The sequence below is a fragment of the Labeo rohita genome, chromosome 2, assembly GCF_022985175.1.
Source record: "Labeo rohita strain BAU-BD-2019 chromosome 2, IGBB_LRoh.1.0, whole genome shotgun sequence".
NCBI lineage: Eukaryota > Metazoa > Chordata > Actinopteri > Cypriniformes > Cyprinidae > Labeo > Labeo rohita.
Window position 1 is genome coordinate 34625379 of NC_066870.1, and position 21826 is coordinate 34647204.

General features: G+C 36.1%; 1 protein-coding gene across 1 annotated transcript in view; it reads right to left on the reverse strand.

Annotated features, from left to right (window-relative positions):
* si:ch211-106n13.3 (vWFA and Collagen domain-containing protein) overlaps positions 1 to 21826 on the reverse strand; it is a 40248-nt gene that overhangs the window by 11862 nt on the left and 6560 nt on the right. The window contains exons 4-23 of the mRNA XM_051122452.1: positions 20974 to 21537; positions 18705 to 18870; positions 18136 to 18361; positions 16931 to 17104; positions 16735 to 16812; positions 16529 to 16540; positions 16358 to 16441; positions 16195 to 16248; positions 16062 to 16115; positions 15935 to 15988; positions 15812 to 15856; positions 15627 to 15680; positions 15478 to 15531; positions 15276 to 15329; positions 8304 to 8357; positions 5014 to 5058; positions 4592 to 4645; positions 3735 to 3788; positions 980 to 1033; positions 355 to 426 (exon numbers count right to left, since the gene is read on the reverse strand). Coding sequence (XP_050978409.1) covers positions 355 to 426; positions 980 to 1033; positions 3735 to 3788; positions 4592 to 4645; positions 5014 to 5058; positions 8304 to 8357; positions 15276 to 15329; positions 15478 to 15531; positions 15627 to 15680; positions 15812 to 15856; positions 15935 to 15988; positions 16062 to 16115; positions 16195 to 16248; positions 16358 to 16441; positions 16529 to 16540; positions 16735 to 16812; positions 16931 to 17104; positions 18136 to 18361; positions 18705 to 18870; positions 20974 to 21537 — 2006 coding nt within the window. The remainder of the gene's footprint in view (positions 1 to 354; positions 427 to 979; positions 1034 to 3734; positions 3789 to 4591; positions 4646 to 5013; positions 5059 to 8303; positions 8358 to 15275; positions 15330 to 15477; positions 15532 to 15626; positions 15681 to 15811; positions 15857 to 15934; positions 15989 to 16061; positions 16116 to 16194; positions 16249 to 16357; positions 16442 to 16528; positions 16541 to 16734; positions 16813 to 16930; positions 17105 to 18135; positions 18362 to 18704; positions 18871 to 20973; positions 21538 to 21826) is intronic.

Below are 21826 nucleotides of genomic sequence, written 5' to 3' on the forward strand. Positions count from 1 at the left end.
AGTGTCTGGTGAGATACAGTATCAGGACTCTTCTAATAATTTTTTCACTTAAACCGCAAATGCAACTTCCACATCTCAAATCCAAACTACTGATGCACAGAAAAAAGTCCCCGTCCTACTTTTTTTCTTTTTCAATAGTGTGTTAGACTTGGATGTACCTCACAATATGAAAAAAAAAAAGATTTTTGTCGCTACCTCCATTTCATCATGATTTAAAAAATATTGTCTTGACAAAAAATAGAGCATGACTTCCAGTCAAAATGACAGATAATGACTATTTGTAATGCAACCGTATATTAAAGCAAGGCAGATGTTAAATCAGGTTGGATTTGTCAGTGTTAAAGATGGACGTACCTTATAACCTTTAAACCCTGGTAGACCTCTAATGCCAGGGGGACCTTGAATGCCATGCTCTCCATCTGAACCCTGTGGATGCATGCATGCACACAGTATAAGACTCAGTATTTAGATTTTTAGCTTATTTGTGCTACATCACTATGCTTACTTACACGTCATTTGATTAGTATATCTTGTTAAATAAAGAAAGATGCAGCTCAATTTCAGTCTGTTTTTCACATAAAGCTATTGTATGGCTTCAAAAGAATTGGAATAGTGCACAATATGAACTACTTTTCACTTCTGTTTGAACTGTCACTTTAAAACTTATGTGGGAGGTGGTGAAATGAAAATAGTCTGTCAGCTTTGCCTTTTGTAGGCCTACAATAATAACCTTCCTCTTATAGCTATTTTGTCTTAAGTACTTTACTCGTTAACCCGTTGGAGCCCTATCAGTGGAACTTATGTAAAGTGAATTAAAGGTTTCTGAGCATTATGACTTGATGGAGGTTTTAAATAGCATCTGCTACTCAAAGTTATTTCCTGAAGCCGGCTGGGGAAGCGGCAGGTATGTCACTAAAGGAGATGATATCGTATTTTCAGACCTTTATGTGTGGAAATCCCCCTCCCTTGGCTCACTCACTTTAGCGCCAGGTGGTCCAGGGAGCCCATCCTGTCCGCGAGAGCCAGAATTCCCCTATCAACATATAAAGGTTTCACTCCATGTCAATAAAATGGTGAGAAGTGATATTAAAAAGTACAAATTATTTTCACTTTTGATCAATTTTAAAGGGGTCGTGAACTGAGAAATCCCCTGATGTTTTGACATATAAGTGGTCATTCTGTAAGTTTCAGAACTTTCTCGTTAGTCTAAAAACAGCTTATGTTGAAGCCAGTCTGCCAAAATGGTTATGAAATGCACCACTTTATGACATATTAGTGTGCTGTTTAGCCCTGCCCACCAATTCACGTATGTAGCATAAAATAACGAGATGCAAACGCAGGTCTATGCAGAAAATTAACATTAAATATAGCTCAGAAGAGAACACGATGCTGTGCAGAGCCAAACTGCGAATACATTTTTTTTGCATCGCCTTCCTTCTGATCCCAACATTAGGAAAGAGTGGATGAATTTTATTTTTAATGACGATCCAGAACTCCATCCTTTGTTCACTTCATTTTACCATGGATTCGTTTACAAACAAAGCACAGTTTGATGCAGGATTTTTAGAAAGATTGAAACTAAAAGACAATGCTGTGCCGACTATATTATATTACACTATCTGACAGTACTCAGGTGTGAGCAACTGTTTTTATTACGTGGTCACGATTGCTTTGTCTGTTATTACAGATCGTTTGATATGTATAGACCAATTTGGAGTAGACGTCACAGTTGCAGCTGCGTGTGCATAATGGTTGCAGAAAAACACTGGTAACAAGTGGAGGTATTTGGGTAAACTCCATGGAATAAGAGAAGAAAAAAAACGTGCCTGAATGCAAATAATTTTTATAGAATACTGCCATCAAAGATGCCATTTGTAGCTGAACCCAGATGTTAAAACGGACGTACTATGGATAAAAAACTGCTATGATTACTCTACTTTTAAAGCATAAATTGAATTTAAACAATAGGTCTACAAAATATTCACATATGCTGTTCACAGTGGATGTATTATCCCTACAGTTACAGCATGAAATATTATTTAAACCTATTACTACTTACATATTTACATAACATTTATTTATTTTATCTCACAATTCTGACTCTTTTTTTCTTCTCGCAAATGTAAGTTTATATCTCCTAATTCAGACCTTATAACTCGATTTAACTCAAAGATAGTGAATTTGTCAGTTTTGAGGGTAAAAAGCCAGAAGTGTGGGATAATAAAGTCAGAATTTTTAAATATAAAATCAAATTTACCTTTTTTGTATTCTTTTATTCCATGGCTTCATAGACTGCTACTTGAACCGCCCACAAAAACATCATCCCTATTTCTGTCATCCCATTATTTAATGTCAATTTCATTGAATAACAGTGCTTATCGCTGGGTGACAAGCTCTTGTAATATTCTGAGAACATTTTGAAAATTACATCTAATCAATATAATCTATAAGCTTTTTAAAAATCGAACTATTTTGTACTGTATCCATGTAATTCTCTAGCCGTAAAGGCTATCTCTCCCGGATTTTCTGCAACCATGATGTGCGCGCATCCTGAATGTTTACAAACAAATAATTGGTCTATTGAGTATTCATGCATTTTTAACCTAAATCACAGCAGCGACCATCTATGAAGGATGTAGGCTGTCAAACATACACAACCGTTTGCCAGTCATAGCAGTGGGTGTTTACTTCCGAGACGATAATCCACCAAGCCTATTCAAACAGAGCGTTCCGATAAAACAGGACAGAAAATAGCCTATTACTTTTAAATTATGATGTTTTTTTGATGTAAAAATCTTGATAACATTATAAGTTGACCTCAGTCAGAGAACAGTACAAAATAATAAAAAGGTAGTTCATGATCTTTAATGTGTCCTTGCTGAATAAATAATTAAAGGAGAAGTTCAATACGGAACAAAAATTTACAGATAATTTACTCACCCCCTTGTCATCCAAGATGTTTATGTCTTCCTTTCTTCAGTCGATAAGAAATTATGTTTCTTGAGGAAAAAAAGTCCCAGCCAAGAAAGAAGGATCTTATCTAGCAAAACAATCGGTCATTTTCTAAACAAATTGACAATTTATATACTTTTTTTAACCTCAAATACTTGTGCTGTCTAAGTCTGCGTGAACTGTTTTAGTTCAATACGGTCAATACAGTTAGGGTATGTCTAAAAACTCCCATCTCGTTTTCTTCCCCAACTTCAAAATTGTCCTATATCGCTGCAGAAGATCAAACGCCCTTTACAAAAAAAAAAAAAATGGTAAAAAAGCGATGTAGGATGATTTTGTGCATCGTAGAGACGAGACAAGACAAGCATTTGAGGTTAAAAAGTACATAAACTGTCAATTTGTTTAAAAAAATGACCGATTGTTTCACTAGATAAGACCGTTCTTCCATGGCTGGGATCATTTAGAGCCCTTTGAAGCTGCATTTAAACTACATTTTGGAAGTTCAAATTTGGGGGCACCACTGAAGTCCACTATATGGAGATAATTCCTGAAATGTTTCCTCAAGAAACATAATTTCTTATCAACTGAAGAAAGAAAGACATGAACATCCTGGATGACAAGGGGGTGAGTACATTATATGTGAATATTTGTTCTGAAAGTGAACTTCTCCTTTAATACATTTCAGATTTTTATCACTTAAGAAGTTAGGTGAAGAAAAATGAGAAGTTACTAAACATGCAATAATCTACACCTATTACACCTATATAGCTGGAATGACTTACTTTTAGACCTGGAGGACCTTCTATGCCAGGTGGGCCAACTGGGCCTGGGGGTCCCTAAAATTAAAGACAATGCTGTAATAAGACAAACATCAATAATTCAAGCCTAATATGTTTTATTTGCCACATCTTTTCCGAATGATAACCATCAACATTTTGAGTATTTTAATTTCTTAGCCTATGTAAGTTTAATGTCCAAAGACAACAATAAGAAAGTCATTCATAGGTAAATTTCTTAGAAAGTTTAAACTCTTTTATACAAATCAAACCATTCTGGTCTCACACAAGCCTGGTAACATTAACCAATGACGTGGGTTTGAGCCACACGTCATCTTTAAAAATAAATCATTTACAACTGCGGTTGGAAATTAAATTTTCACATTTTCTGAAGAAAACGTGAACGGTGCCAGCCTGTGCCAAACTCGCCACCACAGTGCTAGGGTGTTCTGGGTGATTGGCATGGTTTTGCTATGCGGTTGGTAACATTTTATGAGTGGGTTGCTATATGGTTGCTAGGATGTTCAAAGTGGTTGCCAGGTGGTTTCAAAAGAGCGCCACCCCACAAAGTCTCTATGACTGATATTCTGGTTTCCAGATATGGTTTGAGTCTCTCCTTAAAAAAAAAAAAATGGGATTTTGAAAACATTTTAGCATTTTTATATCATCTTAAGCCTGATTTCTTTAAAAAAAAAAAGTAGAAGTCACAGGATTTTGTTCATGAACAAATGATGCTGAACACCTTATAACCTGAAAACCTATAATAGTAACCTAAACAGTTACTATTTGTAAAACCGCAATTTATCATTGAGCCAACAAACTGAACTTAATAAAAACATCATTTTGTTGAAATTATGAGATACCTGCTGCCCTGTTGGTCCAGTAAAACCTGCTGGTCCTGGCATGCCTCGCTCACCCTGTCAAAATTATTTTGTTATAAAAGGCACAAAAACTGTAAGAAAATCAACACTCTGAAAATGACATCGCTAAACTATCAAAAAGCTGGCTCTTATGCTCACCAAGGCTAAATTTATTTGATAAAAAAATACAGTATAAATATTGTGAAATATTATTACAATTTAAAATAACTCTTTTCTGTTTGAATATATTTTAAAATGTAATATATTCCAGTGATGCAAAGCTGAATTTTCAGCATCTTTACTCCAGTCTTCAGTGTGACATGATCTTTCAGAAATCATTCTAATATGCTAATTTGCTTAAGAAACATATTGTATTTTATTATATTTAATCCTTTTTATATTTTATGATTAATCTGAGTTCTTACTTGAGGTCCAGCAGGGCCTATCTCTCCAGGAAGCCCCCGCATACCCTATAAAAAAACACAAAAAAGAATTCATAAGTTGTTTATGGTTTGGCAGTGCAGTTTTACATCGCATGTGCGTTTTTCTATCTGTACAAATGTGATATAGTGTTTGAAATATACAATTACACAGGCTTAACATGCTGGCAGCACCTTTTACTGCCACTGTTGCCTGTTTACTTACCCAGTGCTGCCTTTTTGTATCACTGCCAAGCCGCACTGTAAACTGCAACCTATCCAATGTACTGGCAAGCACGTATTCTTTCATTAGAGCGGTTTACATGAGAGTTACGATGAAAGATAAAAGAGAGGCACAAATCACCACATCTACAACCATTCACAGCTGATTCATCCCGCGTCCTGCACCAGATTTCAGGGATGTGATAATCTTGTAAATTTTTCTTTTAAATGAGCCAGTTTGATTAACCATAAACAGGAAGCATAGCCCAAACAACTTGCGGAATGAATGAGCGTAAAAGTGTTCAATCAAACTGCAAAAGTTTCCACTCAGTGTGTGTGGCAACAGACATAAAAGAGATCGCAGAGATAGACAGGCAAGAAGGAAGTAGAGACGTGCAAGAAACCTGCTGACCTCTAGTGAGTGCACTAAAGCATTTATTGACATTAAGGAATCGGTTTCTAGAAATACCCCTGTCTCCACCTGCTCTGCGTGCATGGATTGGCCAAATAAAGCGCTTCTGCAGGAAAGAACGAGAAATGAGAACATTCAGAGGTTCACCACAACCTCAAAAAAGAGGGAGGCCCGTATTAACGGTTTTATTAATCACGTGACACTAGACAGATGTCTGCCTAAAAGTTTCCATTGGGCTGCTCTCAGCATCTGGGCTTGGAAATGGGAAGAATCGTGCGCTTGCCAAACCGTTACCCCAAAAGGGAGTACTTACTATATGAATACATATATCAAGCTAAGCCATGGATATCTAAATATTTACACTGAGGCCTTAACCACATCACTTCAAGTCATTAGCTGAAATAGGAATGAAAACTGACTTTCGCTGAAAGCATAAACATCTGAAGTCACTTCAAATTAGCTTTGGATTGAAACCATCTACCAGCACTCTCCATGCTGACATACATAGCTGCAAATGCTCAAATCACAGGAAGAGTGAGCACAGTGCAGAAAAATCGTGTGACAAGTGAGGTTCATCTTACAAAGCAGCTGCTAATAAAAGAATGCAGCATTAGAAATCATGAGTCTCCGGAATAACACCCTTGCAACCACAATCATGAAACTTCGCACATCATCAGCAGTTTATTTCATTCTCTTCCTGCCAGTCTCATCTGCAAGATACAAGATGAGAACAAAGACATCTTATCACTCGTTGCACCTAAAAGTCATGAATTAATTTATGCTAATCCATCCATTTTATTCAGGGGGTCCTGCAAAGAATATTTTAAATATTTTACTCCCAAAAAAACCCCCACAAAATCTTGAACAAGGATCAAACGACTAATTATTCATTATGAGTCATACTTCATGAGTGTGTAATGAGCTAGACTTTCAATTTTAAAACCAGCTGTTAAAAAAAGAAAAATTACAATTAGAAATAATAAGAAACCTTGTGTAAAACAAGTTCTATAGGCCTCAGCATTAGTCTGTCTCAGTTTCCGAGGCTTTTGAAAGAAGACCGACTAAGGCCTTGTCTGTTGCATTACAGAAATGTTTTCCTTCCTCATAGTCAGTTGCAGTTCATGTGTGATTGATGAAGCTGGATGACTTTAAAGAACATTTAAAGCATAAACAGAGCTGATGTTGACTATATACATGTATCATCTGCTACTCTACATCTCAGTGATGTATTTCGGGATTAGTAAACACTGTGGTCTCATCATTTCCAAATCTAGAGTTAGCAGCGCACCACAAATCTGTGGGACCTCCACCTACACACACTGTAAAAAAAAATCCGTAAAATGTACGGTAAAAAAACGGCAGCTGTGGTTACCAGAGTTTTACTGTAAAAGTTACAGTAGCAACGTTTAACATTTTATGGTTTTCACTTAAATTTACAGGTAAATACTGTAATTTCATTAACTGATATAATGTTAATTTACCAACCTATTGAAGTACTGAAATCTGTTTTGTACCTTTGTAATACACTGATAACCACCAAAAGCAGGTGGTGATGAGAAAGTCACATGATGAACCAAAGTTCATCGCAAACAGCTTTTAAATATTAACATATATAGAAGATGCACAGTGTCATTCGCACAAACACTAAACACCATCACGGTAACACACATGAAACTGAAATAATGCAATAAACATTCATTTAACAACATTAGATGTAACATACAACCCTGTTGTACAAAACTAAGTGAAAACTAAGAAGAAAGAGTTATTTCAACAACAAAAACACATCAAATAAAAAAAATGTAACACAGGGAATTCTGGGAATGTCAATTTATGGTTATTCACTGTAAATGTTACAGTATTTTACTGTTAACCATTTAACATGTTTTTACTGTAGCATTTTTACAGTTTTTTACTGTTAAATTCACGGGCATTTTTTACAGTGCATGTGCCCCTTCCACCAGACACATCATGCAATAAACTTTACATAGTGTACTTTCACTATGACAGTCGATCTCATCACATAAATATGATTAGATGTGTCAACATGATAAAATAACAACATTATTGTGCAAACGTGACATTTAAAAGTTTCAACCTGGTGAAGACCAGAAATATTATAATAATGTTGTGAATATTATAGCGATATTGTGAAATATTATTACAAATTAAAATAGCTGTTTTCTATTTTAATACATTTTAAAATATAATTTATTTCTGTGATGCAAATCTGAATTTTCAGCATCATTACTTCCTTCTTCAGTGTCACACGATCCTTTACAAATCACTCTAATATGCTGAATTGCAGCTTAAGAAAACTAGAAAGACCAGAAAAGACCAGACCAGAAGGTCTAAAAGGAGCCAACCTATAAACTAGAGATTTAAGATATAAATAAGTAATGAAAATGACATGGAAGTGACTTTAAAGCAAAGATTCCAGAATGGAGTTTGACTGTAAAAACATTGTAGTTTTAGCAGTTTTTAGCAGTTTATAGATTTCTAAAAACTTTAAAACTTATTATTATATGACAGTGTGACTGCATATGTTTGATGCTTAATTAATTAAACTGTATGAACATTATTTTCAAAGCATCTCACATTTTTCAACTAAAACTATAGAAAAAAATAAATAAAATTAGGACAGATAATAAAATAAACTTACAGGCATTCCTGGTTGTCCATCTGATCCCACCAAACCAGCATCTCCTTTCTCTCCCTAAATAAAAAAAAAAAGTCAGAAGCTGTTAAAATCATATACTGCATCTCAAAATCAAAAGAAGAAAATAAATAAAAATAAAAAAATAAATACATTTATGTATGTTTTTATTTATTTAAATTTTGTTGTAAATTGGTGGTTTTTCTCTTGTGAATAGTTCACAGTTTGTTAGTATCACGCATATTTCTAGAAATAAGGGAAATGTGGTAAGCTGTAGGTAAAGGCTGTCGCTTTGCCTTAAATAATCATGGTACATTCCCCTAATTGCAGATATAATTAGAGTTTTGCCGTTCCAATTTGGGTTACATTTTTTTTACATACTAATTACATAAAGAGAAATTAAGCGCTGAGAAGTTAAATACGCACACATCTTAATTGTAAAGTAAGTATGAAATTTGAGACAGTCTGTCATTAAAATCTTAACATGTTACACCCAACTGTAAAGGGAGCTTATCTAAAGACTTTTTTGCACTTTCTGAAGTTCTAAATTACAAGCCGTACACATGTGGGAATGCTGGTGAGAGATGTCCTCCTTTCCCGAGAATCTGGGCTGTGGCCGGCCATCATGTGAATTCAAAAATAGCATGTTTCTGGTTACATGTGCATGTAATTTGTGTATGGTGAAACACACCTGACAGAAAATATGTAACGTCCCACATTTTGCATTAGGCATGGGATATGTTCAGAAAATCTCACTGCTGTCCCACACTGCCACACGAAGGCAGAAAGACTGTCACTACACATTCTGTCAGAGTGAAATATAAAATATCTCTTTTAGACTAGGATTTATAAATTTAGAGGAAAAAAGTGTGTGAACACTATTATTTAAAAAATAGGGGGAAAAAATATGAAATATAAAAGCCTTTTTTTTTTTGCCATTTCCAGTAGTAGTTTTGGCTTTGTAGATAGTAGGCCAATAATATTTATGTGTTCATGCAGTATGCATGCTGTTCACAGTATAGGTGAATTTTCTTTGTACGATTTTTGTATGCTTCCAGTATCAATGCAAATAATAAAACACTTTAACCCTCATGATGTTTGTCGGTCATTTTGACCTGGAGATATCTTTCCCTTTGTTAATGCTAATTAATGTTATTGTATTGTGTTATTGTGTTACATTTACTGACTTTTCTCATACAGGTTGTAACAACCAAAAAATAAATAAATAAATGAATAAATAAAATAAAACAGATCATTTTTGTACTTTTTGGGGGGGGGATTTTTCTCACCTTGTTACACCTGTGGTGTTCCCTGTCAAAAATTACAAAAAAAATCTACAAAAAATGGCTTATACATTTTTTAATGCTATATACTTTTTATTTTATGCTATATTTTTGCCAATTATTGGATTCAATCTTTTTGTCAGCTTATTTTATCTCAATTATCACAGGTTATGTATTTATTTTTGGAATTAATTGATCGAGGGCCTCATTGATTTGAGCTTATGCACCGCAGTATTTGAGTAAATATTACCAAAATGATCCACAAATAATGCTTTCCCACTCAAAAACCGAGGTGCATAAGCTCAGATAAATGAGGCCTATCACTAATAGCTGGTGATTAAATAACTGGTGATTTTTGACCAGGAACACCAAATTAGGCAAATTTTGTGGATTTAAAAAAAATAATAATAAAAAGGTTTTATTTCTGACACAATATTATTTCTTTCTGAATTTAACCTAAATTGTCATGCATAAAGGTCATGCATTAAAGTAGCATACTATAGTTAAAGTATTTATATATATATAAACAGTTTAAACAAAAATTAGTATGTGCTGTATGCAGTATGCAGTATTCAATTGTGAACTTGAATTTAGTCCTAATGAAACATGCTTAGTTTTAATTTAAAATAAGGTGTATTATAAAATGTTTGGTCAAATGTTTATTTCCCAGTCACTCTCTTACTATATTTATCTTGTTCACACACTCAAAGGTATGCATATATAGGCCATACCCTGAAGCTCTGACACTGGAAAAGACCTCACACAAAGCATGCTCTCGAAACATGACAAGCAATAATTGTACCTTATACCGTCGCTCTGCAATTATACCCAGGAGAAGGCCAATTAAAAGGAATTTATGAGACTCCACATGACTTTTATCTCTTTTAACCTTTTGGTGGCAGTTTTTGTGCGTGCAGTGAACATCTGATGCAGGTGAAATGTAAGTAATGACCCATTTCGCTTCAAGTAAACTCATAATCAACGCAGTCACGAGTCGTTCTGTGTGTTTCAGTTTCTTTTAACAGTCCATATGCATGTATGTCTGCATGTCATGATTAAAGGCTGTTTCCAGGGTTGGCGGCACCACTTGTGCTGCGGGAAACCCACCCTTACGAGGGAGCTCTCTTCTGGCACACCACATGAAACCGAGTTTTGGTTAACTAATCATGCCTTAGCGGTCTGGGGAAACCTGGCTTTACCACTACAGCAGGCAATTCTGTCTCAGATCCAAAGTGGCAAGGCTGGGACTTAATAACGAAAACTAGCAAAACCTAATAATAGTGATCCTGTCCAGTTCAATTTTCACCTAAGTCTCATGCATATGCTAGCTATGGGCCTTCATCAATGTATAAGTGAATGTACAACATGTACAGTAAAACCCAGAAGAAACACATTTTTTGAACATAAAAGCTGTTTTTCGGGTTTGAGCGCTACAAACTGCACAGCTCTAGTGCTTAAAGATGTGCAAAGAGACTTTTTATCATTTCAATATCACAATAATCTATCAAAAAGACCAACGTATCATTAATTTGAGCAAGAGTGAGCATTAAAACATGCTAAATACATGCTATAAATCATTTTTATAAGTTAGATAATTTCAGTGAACATTACCAAACGTGTTTCAAATGTTTTTAAAGGTTACTTTATAGCTTTGTGGAACAAAATCTAAATGTCACGTTTCAAACAAAGCCACATCCAAACCTGAATAAACATAGAGTGCCGCCAAGAGTCAAATCAAAGCCCTGTACTGATAAACAGGCTTGATTTAATGGGGCAGTAAATGGCAGGGCGGCACTAATTTTCAGGGAACGGGCAGCACGCAGATGCTGAGACAGATGCAGTAGCCTGAAAATAGATCTGAGTGACAGGCTCCCAATTTATGTCTAAAAACTCTACTCATTTGCTCAAACTACCCTATATAGAAAGAACAAATCATAATAATAAAAAATGAAAATTATATATATTCTTCACCAAAAGTGTCCCAAACTGCAATCAGACATCATAGATCTCAACATGAGAAACATTTCTCATCAAATTCCAACTTTTCTCTTAAAAAAGTAATATCTGAGACAAAGTTGATGGTAAGTAAAAGTGAAAATTCCTGAAAGGGGTGCTATTATGCTTTTTCACTTTTTGAACTGTAGTCAGTGTGTGGGGTGTATCTTTGGGCATTAGATTAATGAAGATGCTAGGACCCAACACTACTGTAGCGTATTATTTACTCACCCAAGCTTTAGAATGGCATACACTCTTAAAAATAAAGGTGCTTCACAATGCCATAGAAGAACCTTTTTTGTCTAAATGATTCCATAAAGAACTTTTAACATCTGAAAAACCTTTCCGTTTCACAAAAGATTCTTTGTGGCAAAAGAAAGTTCTTCAGATTATAAGAAGATAAGAAAAAGATGGTTCTTTAAAGAACCTTTGACTGAATGGTTCTTTGTGGAACTAAAAATGGTTTTTCTATGGCATCGCTGTAAAGAACCTTTTAAAGCACCTTTATTTTTAAGAGTGTAGACGGGTGTTTCTCCTCATCAGTCCAAAACAAGTCCAATAATATGCATCCATCTATAATAAAAAGTGCCTCACACTTAATAAAGGCCTCCTGTAGCAAATCAATACGTTTTTGTAAGGAAAATATGCATATTTAAAACGTAAGAATCACTTTAATCTAACTTGCGCTAACAGTTGTAAACGGAACTTGCTTCTTTCACAAGGGGTGTGGCAGTACTGAAATACAGTCTAAGCTGTTCGCCAATTGCAACGCAGTGGGACAGCTAACCAATCACAACACATTTTGTTTTTCGGAAGGCAGGCCTTCATTAAACCTGGAACTAATCGAGCCATATGTGCCAGGCTGGGAGAAATGTATTGTAATAATGTAAAGTATGTTAAAAATAATGCATTTTTCGAACCACCAAACATGAAAGTATGTTCTAGTACACCCCCAAAACAAAATCAAGACTTTGTAAAAGAGCATAATAGGACCCATTGAAAACTTCAGGAAGTCTCTTAAGCTATAAAAGAGCAACATCTGAGCACTGAAGACCTAGAACACTGAAAGTGTACAATATTCATCCTATGTGTTTTTAATATTCACAGTGGTGTTCCCAAATATTATTAGTGCTAGTTAAGTGTCAAACTTCTGCTGAAAAGAGCTTTGCCATGATGCACAAACTTCTTAAAGCAACATTTGTCTCGTTTATCATTATAACCACAGTAGTCAGCTACACTAACGTTAAACGTTAGCTCATGTAAAATGCATCCAGCACACAGTAATTTGGCTGGCATGTGACCTTATATTCATCTAGAGCAGGGAGCAGCTCATGATGTGTACTGTGTCATTGACCAATCATAATCTGGGTGTTTAAGTCGCTATATATAGACCTTTGGGCAAGACGACAGTTTGCTTCTGGCAAAAAGCTAAAAAAAAATGTCAGAGAGACGACGACGAGGCCACAAATATGCCCTTGTTCTTAAAATAATCCAGGACTTTCTCGTGTGAGAGGATGTCTGATCATATCCCCAACACATCTGATGGTTTACACCCTGTGCTGCTTTAAATACTTCAAAATTCTGGGTGTGAAGTAGAAACTCTGTCTAGGGTTGCCTGTTTGTGTTGTATGCTAGAACAGGAAAACAACTCCATTGATTTTCATTAACCTCAAAAAAAAAAAAAAAAAAAAAGTTCATCAATTCATTGTGGAACGGGACATGTTTATAGGTGGGGTTTCACTAAAATATATATATTGCAAAAAAAGTGCATTTACAGTCTTTTTAGTGTGGTACAATGATGTATTGTCAGCAAAAGGCAAAAAGTTATTTTCTTTTCTTCCAGTACAAAACATCTAAACATTTTTAAATCAAGAGACATTTTCCTGAAAAGCATAGTGACGTAAGATAGGAAGTGTGTTTTTTTGATGAATTTATCACAGTAAAAGTAAGGTTTATGCTTAAAACAAGACAACATGTCTTCCAATTGGGTAAGAAATACAAACTTAATCCAAAAGAAAAACAATGTGGCTGCTACTTTGGTTCTTGTTTTAGGTATGAACTCATGACACATTTGACAAATGTGTCAGAAGACAAGACTTAGGCCTTGTTTCACAGACAGGTCTTAGACTAAGCCAGGATTAGGCCATAGTACAGATTAAATTAGTACATTTATGGAATTTTTATAAAAGTGCGTTTTACTGGTGTGCATCTTAAGACAAAGCAAAGGTGCTGACATGTTTAAAGATCAATCAGTTCAAGTTTCTTTTAGTTGAAACAGCTCAGACTTACATTTTAGTCTGGGACTACACTCCTAAAAATAAAGGTTCTTTATTGGCATCAGTGGTTCTGTGAAGAACATCCATGGAACCTTTCAAATGCAGAAAAGGTTCTTCATAGTTCTTTAGATTTTTAAAATGTTATTCAAAATGGTTCTATTAGGAACTGTTCACTGAAAGGTTCTTTCGAGAATCAAAATGGTTCTTTTGTGGCATCACTGCAAAAACACTTTTGGTGTAGGCTTAAGCCTTTTCTGTGAAACCAGGGGTTAATAGCTTAAAGGAGAAGTCCACTTCCAAAACAAAGATTCACATATAATGTACTCACCCTCTTATCATCCAAGATGTTCATGTCTTTCTTTCTTCAGTCGTAAAGAAATTATTTTTTTGAGGAAAACATTTCTGCATTTTTCTCCATATAATGGACTGATATGGTGCCCCAATTTTGAACTTCCAAAAGGCAGTTTAAATGTGGCTTCAAACTAACCCAAATGCGGTTGTAAACGATCCCAGCTGAGAAAGAAGGGTCTTATCTAGTGAAATGATCAGTTATTTTCATTAAAAAAATACAATTTTTAATCTCAAAACGCTCGTCTTGCCTTTCTCTCCCTGAACTCTGTGTATTCTGACTCAAGACAGTTAGGGTATTTTGAAAAACTCTGACTGTATTTTCTCCCCCAAAATAATTTCAAAATCATCCCACATTGCTGCAGAAGTACCCACCCAGTCTTTGCAAAGTGAACACTGAATATCAAACACCCTTAACAAAGAAGGTAAAACAGCGATATAGGACGATTTCGAAGTTGAGGGAGAACATGAGATGGGAGTTTTTCGACATACCCTAACTGTCATGAACCGGAACAAAAACAGTGCAGGCAGAGTAAGACAAGACAGGCATTTGGCATTAAAAAGTATATAAACTGTATTATTTCTATTAAAATAACCAATCGTTATGCTAGATAAGACCCTTCTTCCTCGGCTGGGATCGTTTACAAAAGCACTTGGGATCGTTTGAAGCTGTATTTAAACTGCATTTTGGAAGTTCAAAATCGGGGCACCATATCAGTCCATTATATGGAGAAAAATGCTGAAACGTTTTTCTCAAAAACCATAATTTCTTCACGACTGAAGAAAGAAAGACATGAACATTGTGGATGACAAGGGGGTGAGTAAATTATTTGTAAATTGTTGTTCTGGAAGTGGACTTCTCCTTTAAGTCATCTTGCTACTCATGTACTGTAAATGTAAACTGATTCTTGAATGTTGAGATATTTGTACTGGAAAGAAGAAAAACTTTTTGCAGTGTTGGAGGCTGCTACCTTTTTACAGCTGATTATGTGTCTCATCATCCCTGGTTGTGATCAATTAGCAGTAGTTGAATTTTAAAAGTTTTGGATACAACTTCAGTCTGAAATCTGTCTTACCTTGGGACCAGCAAGTCCTGGTAGTCCAGGTTGACCAGGTTTCCCAGGTTCACCCTGCAGAGGAAAGAGAATAAAGAAGATTGAATTGAATTTTTAAACTTTAATTCAAAACAGAATACTGTAAAGTGGGATAAAGCTGTTAATGATTACTAATGCACAGTATGAACATGAATGAAGTAGATGGTAAAAGGAGATTTCTTACATTCAGTCCGGGTTTCCCGGGTGGTCCCATTTCCCCTGGTTCTCCTGGCATTCCCTATAAGGTCACAATAGTTTGCATAAGCAAAAACAATGTTTGGTAATAATTTCCTGTAATTTTCAATGGATTTAATAGGATGCAATGTTTTCAACCTTGCTTCCTTGAACTGCCAAGTCATCTAAATCCAATTTTGAGAAGCCAGTCCCCTAGAGGAGATTTTACGGAAAACATTTCAGTCATTGTAGTTTTTGCTTACTAAACAGAAAATTTTTGAACATAACTTTTAAACACAGCAGCAGAAAAAAATAAGATCAAATGAAGAAAGTTCGAGACTCACTATTGGTCCTGAAGGCCCTGGTGGCCCTGGTGGTCCCATTTCACCCTATTAAGAGATTGGAGATCAGAGGCATTATATATTTTATTAATTTTAATGAGGATGAAAATCTCAAAATCGACATACTTTAGATCCTTCCAATCCTCGCTCCCCCTTCTGTCCTGGTTCACCTGCTTCACCCTGTAAATGGATGAATGAAACATTAACATAAAGCTTTAGGGTTACCAGAAAAGTTTCTTGATGTTTCACCCACTTTCTGGCCATCTCGACCAGGCTCTCCAAATGCTCCCTTTTCTCCTGGTTTCCCCTGGTGGACAAACAGATCATGGTGATTAGACACGTCCAAACCTTGTGATGAAAGCCACTAATAATTCTGTTGCACTTACAGGTTTACCATCAGGGCCAGGAGGTCCTTCTCTGCCTTTTTCCCCTCTAAAACCCTGCATTCAAACAAGTTAAATATGTGTTTTAGATGTCCCAAACAAGTAAAAGACCTCAGTAAGTTTGCCTATTAATCCATTAGAATGCATAGTTTAAAAAATGTCTCACCATAGGTCCAGGAAGACCGGGCAGACCAGGTTTACCACTAGGACAGTCGCAACCTTCAAAAGCAGGAGAGCGATCCGAAGGACACTGGGAAAACAAGACATGGCATGTAAAACAAAAACTAAACCAAATGAAACATTTTAAAAAGCAAGAATATTCAGGCTGGTAACTTACCCTGTCATCATCCTGTAAGAAACAGAGAAGAATACATTGAAGTGGGAAGAAAATCACTGGAAGCAGAACACTTAACACGATTTATACAAGATGGATATGTTCCTGGATCAACATCCTTGTTAAAACACCATGCTGGTTAACACCAGCCAGCTTCTGTTGGTGAACAGCTTAGTTAGAAGGACCAACAACATGCCAGCAAACCTTACCACAGAGTAAATTTCACATGCTGTCTCTCGCTCGCTTTGACGGGGATCACAGTAGATGCGTAACTTCTGCAGTATTATCTGATAAAGAAACACAAACCACAACAGAATTTTAATGATATGAACGTTTGTGGACTTCTTTTCACTTAGTTTGGCACATGAAAACTTGCGATCAGGCAGGTGTGTTGAAGTCACTTACAGGGACTGTAGTGTCAATATTGATTTTCTTGGCAACCTGAGTTTTTCCATTAATGTAGATGGGAACAACTGGATCCAGGAGCTGCTCCTCCACGTATGCGCCATCTACAAAGCAAGTGATGCGTTTGGGCCTCACCAGGAACTTCAGCTGGTGCCAATCTGTGTCAAAGAGCCTCTACAGAGATAAATAATATAATTAAAAGACATAAAACATACACATTGATATTCTTACTTGAATAGATATTTTAATAATAACTGCATTTCAAAATGCACACTAAAAGTATTTATTTTGATGTTAATGGGAAATGTTGATAAAAACTAATCTCGCATACTAGATACTCTACCAGTCAAAAGTGTAAAAACAATTTTTTATTTTTTTTTTAAGTATCTTTTGCTCACCTAGCCTGCATTTTTTTGATCCAAAGTACAGAAATTTTGATATATTTGTACTATTTAAAATAACCATTTTCTATTTGAATAAATTTTAAAATGTAATTTATTCCTGTGATTTTAAAGCTGAATTTTTAGCATCATTACTACTACGTCACATGATCCTTCAGAAATCATTCTAGTATTCTGTTTTGCTGCTCAAAAAACGTTAATTATTATGCTGAGAATATAATAATAATATAACAGTAATAATATTATGCAGAGAATATAAAAATAATAATAAATATTTAATGATATTTAATGAGAAGGATTTTTTCAGTTTTCTTTAATGAATAGAAAGATCAGAAGAACAGCACTTACTTGGAACAGAAATCTTTTGTAACATAAATCTTTCTAGTCATCAAAAATTATTAAAAAATATTTTTTTTTTAAATACTAATAATAATAATGATAATAAAAATTTTTCTTGAACAGCAAATCAGCATATTAGAATGATTTCTGAAGGATGATGTGGCACTAAAGACTGGAGTAATGATGCTAAAAAAATTCAGCTTTGATCACAGGAATAAATTACATTTTAACATATATTCAAAAAGAAAGCAGTTGTTTTAAATAGTAAAAATATTTCACAATATTACTGATTTTGTATATTTTGGATCAAATAAATACAGGCTTGGTGAGCAGAAAAAACTTCTTTAAAAAACTTTAAAAATCTTACTGTTCAAAAACTTTTGACTGGTAGTGCATCATGTGAATTGGGATGCAGCCGATGTTTTTATTATTGAGATTAAAGAGTGATATTGAAATTTCACAGACCTTGATGCCTCTGTCATTAAATATGACTGTCTGCTCATTCTTCAGAGTGCTGGTGGAGGTGAAAGTGACAGATTTGTCTGCTCCGTTCACAGTCACAGCGATCTGCTTAACCCCATCCTGAGATAACACCCTTAATAGGTCAAACTTCATCCAGTGAGCTGGGTTCTTCAAGCGCAGAGTGGCCACAAACACAAAAGCTGGTGGAAGGCCTTCAGGAAAGATCTCTCTGCGAGGAACATCAGGTAAAGGTCAAAGGTCTGAACTTTCCAACCACATCACAGCGACACAATTCTAACAGTCAACATGTGCAAGAACAAAAACAGTGCAGTGCGTATAATGATCTATAGAGCAACCCTGTTGAAAAAAAAAAAAAACAGCATATGCTGGCTAGGTATGTTTAAGCTGGTCCTTAGTTGGTCATTAGCGGGGTATAAGCTGGTTCTGAGCTGGTTCTGAGCAGGAGCTAGTTGGACCAGCTTAAACCAGCTCAAACCAGCTACCATGCTTCAAAACATACCTAACCAGCATATGGTTTTTTTTTTTTTTTGAACAGAGAAAGCAAAAATCACCTGGTGTTGTGGGTGATATCCATTCGAGGGCTGAGCTGTGATGCTCTTTCTGATATCAAAGAGCCCTGAACCTTCTGAGCCAACTGCTCGATCTTCATCAGGCTCATTAGATCAAAGCCCTTCTGATCGTTCACTGTCCCAGGGATCCGCATCGGACACACCGATTCTGTGAATGAGAGAACGCAAATGATCAATTCCTAGACACTTTAGTTGCACTTCAGCTGTAGTGTCATGCTGTGAATCAAACCATGTTTAGATAACCAGACAATAATAACCAAATAAGAAAATGTCAATTTTCGAGATCTGGTTTCATAAGATCTCATTACAATCTCAACTGTTAGATAGAAAGCAAATGGACATCTAGATTTCTAGATTCTCAGTTTCTCACAGTTTCAAAACTGTGCTCTTATTTGCCAAGACACCGAAGTCTGCAATCAAAAGTCAGAGATCTTATTATGAACTCATCACATGCTTCCAAGACTAAATGTGAGCTGCTATCCACATTAATTTTCTATGTATTTGACTCATTTGTATTATTTTTTATTAAGGACTTTTAGGAGAAACATCTGAGAAAGTTGATTTGTAACTAAAAAGTCTCCCTAATTAGGAAAGAGCAACATTTGAGCAATAAAAAAAGAAAAATTTAAGATATATAATAATACATAACAAGCAGTGTTCAAGCGCTTTAAGGCATTTAAGAACATATGAAAAAAGACATTAAGTAACAAGCCTTTTTTTTTTTTTTTTTTTTTACAAATACAGGTAATTTAAAATAGAAATATTATGTTTTCTAATGTTTATGACTTTTGTAGTGCCAGCTGTGGTCCGATCTCCTTAAAACTTTGCATGCTTGTTTAGAGTCTCCTATTGCATGTGCTCACCAGGTTTCTTGAAGTTTTGAGTTTTCCTTTAGACAGGCCCCTTTTCTAAATTGCCCCTTTATAGCTTCCCAAAGGGTAAATTTCAACATTTTATTTGATAATTATGGACCTAGAGAGTCCAGAGAATTCTACTGTGTTTTTTTCCAGACTGAGTGAAAAACCCAGGACTAGTTCACAAAAGTAGGTTTTTTACATCTTCTTAATCATTTAACAAACAATTTGATTGACAGCAGTGGTTTTAGAGGCAAAGTTGTCCAGAATGAAGAGTTCTATCGTATGATATGCACAATCGTTTGCGCCCTTGAAAAACACAATATCGCCCCCAGTGGCTGATTTCTTTCAAATTTTTTACAAACCTTTGGGGCCGTGAGTCAAACAGGCCCACTGAGTTTCGTTCCAGTTGGCCTCCGTTAAGCTTGTCTAATAGGTGCTCAAACTTCATCGGCCAATGGCGGCAATGTTTTTTGAGATATGCAAATGTCCTTGTAGACACTTGTGGCACTATGGACTAAGACCGTGCACAGCAATTTTCATGTTGATAGGACAAATGGTTGTGTAAGTATAGCCATTTTTATGTTTTTTCCTTCTTACAGCGCCACCAAGGGGCCAAGCTCCGCAATTTTTGTTCTGCGACCTCAGATCTTACATAAGTGTTCTGAGTTTGGTGATGATATCTCATTTCGTTCAGGAGTTATGGGCATTTTACTAAAAGTGGCCATGTCCCTTTCAAACGTTTTGGCATCCATTTGTGACGATGAGTTGAAAGTCCGACTGTTTTTTTATAATTATCGATATTCACTCTCCAGAGAATCTTTCTGCACTGGTTTGGTTCTAAACGGCAAAAAACCTAGGACTAGTCTGGAAAAGTAGGTTTTGCAAAAAATCCAAAATACCCAAAAATTTCAGAGTAGCTATGAGCGATTTCATACTTTTGATCGCTGAAGCGCCCCCATCAGGCCGATTGGGGTGAGACTTTGTGACATTGTAGGCAGTGTGAGTACTACCATCTCTCCAAGTTTCAAGTCTCTACAACATGGTTTGGTCTGCATGATCAGTTTTACATGGAGATTGCTGATCTGTGACCATTCTAACAATTACAATAGGGTTTCAGCGCTACGTGCTTGAACACCTAACAAATCAACATAGTCTCAACAAAACAGAAAATGGATGTCATATAGCATTAAATAAACATCAGTCCAAAGATTGAATTTCCAAAGGTCTGTATGTATCTTGTCACTTAATATTTTTTGCTGAGTCATTGCAAATGATGAGCAACAGTTTATCTTCAAGATTAAACTGATGCTGAGCCCCAAAGTCTACATCCATGTAATGTCTTTAATGTCACTGGTTATAGAGAAAAATATGCTCCGAAGTCTAGCACGACTCACCCTCACACAGTTTCTGCTCCATCAGGTCCCAAATGCTTGCAATGGATTTATAGTCCTCCACGTGCAGCACATAAGTAGAGGGTGGCTTGTTGGCCACAGACACCAACTCAGTGTTAGTGATCTCATTTCCCACACCGACTGCAAACAGAACAATATTCTGTGCCCTGGCCTCCATGGCAGCATCCTCAACGTCATCCTGCGAACGTCCATCGGTGAGAACCACTGCGATTCGGTTTCTCGGAGACAAGGAGGTGCGGTTTGGCATCCCGAAGACGTGGTCTGTGGCAAACTTGATGGCACGCCCAGTCCGCGTGTTGCCCCCCAGGTATGAGATGGAGGAGATGGCCTCGATGAGTTCCTGATTGTTCTGATGCTTTCCCAGGGGAATCTCCAGTCGAGGGGTATCGCTGTACTGGACGACGGCCACCTGAGTGTGCCTGGTGCTCACGTCAAAGCCACTGGTGATGTTGATGAGCCAGCGCTTGGCTGTTTCAAAATTAGGGATCCCCAAGCTCGAGGAGCCATCAATGATGAACGCAAGGTCATTGGGAGTTGTGCTACAACCTGCAAACCCAGAAAACACATTTGCCCATAGGGTCCACATGCAGACCAAGTTGGGTTACAGTTCTTGAGCAAATGTAATTGTCCACTTTTTGACTGCCCTCTCACATAATTGCTCGATTTACATGAATTTAAATTTCATTTAAGACATACATTTTATCTATTCATGCCTTTCCTGAAAATTGAACCCACGACTTTGCATTGCTAGTGCTATGTTCTACTATTAGAGCTACAGTACTGCATCAAATGTTTGCTTTAATGCACCTTTATACTGTTAACATGTTCAATGTTT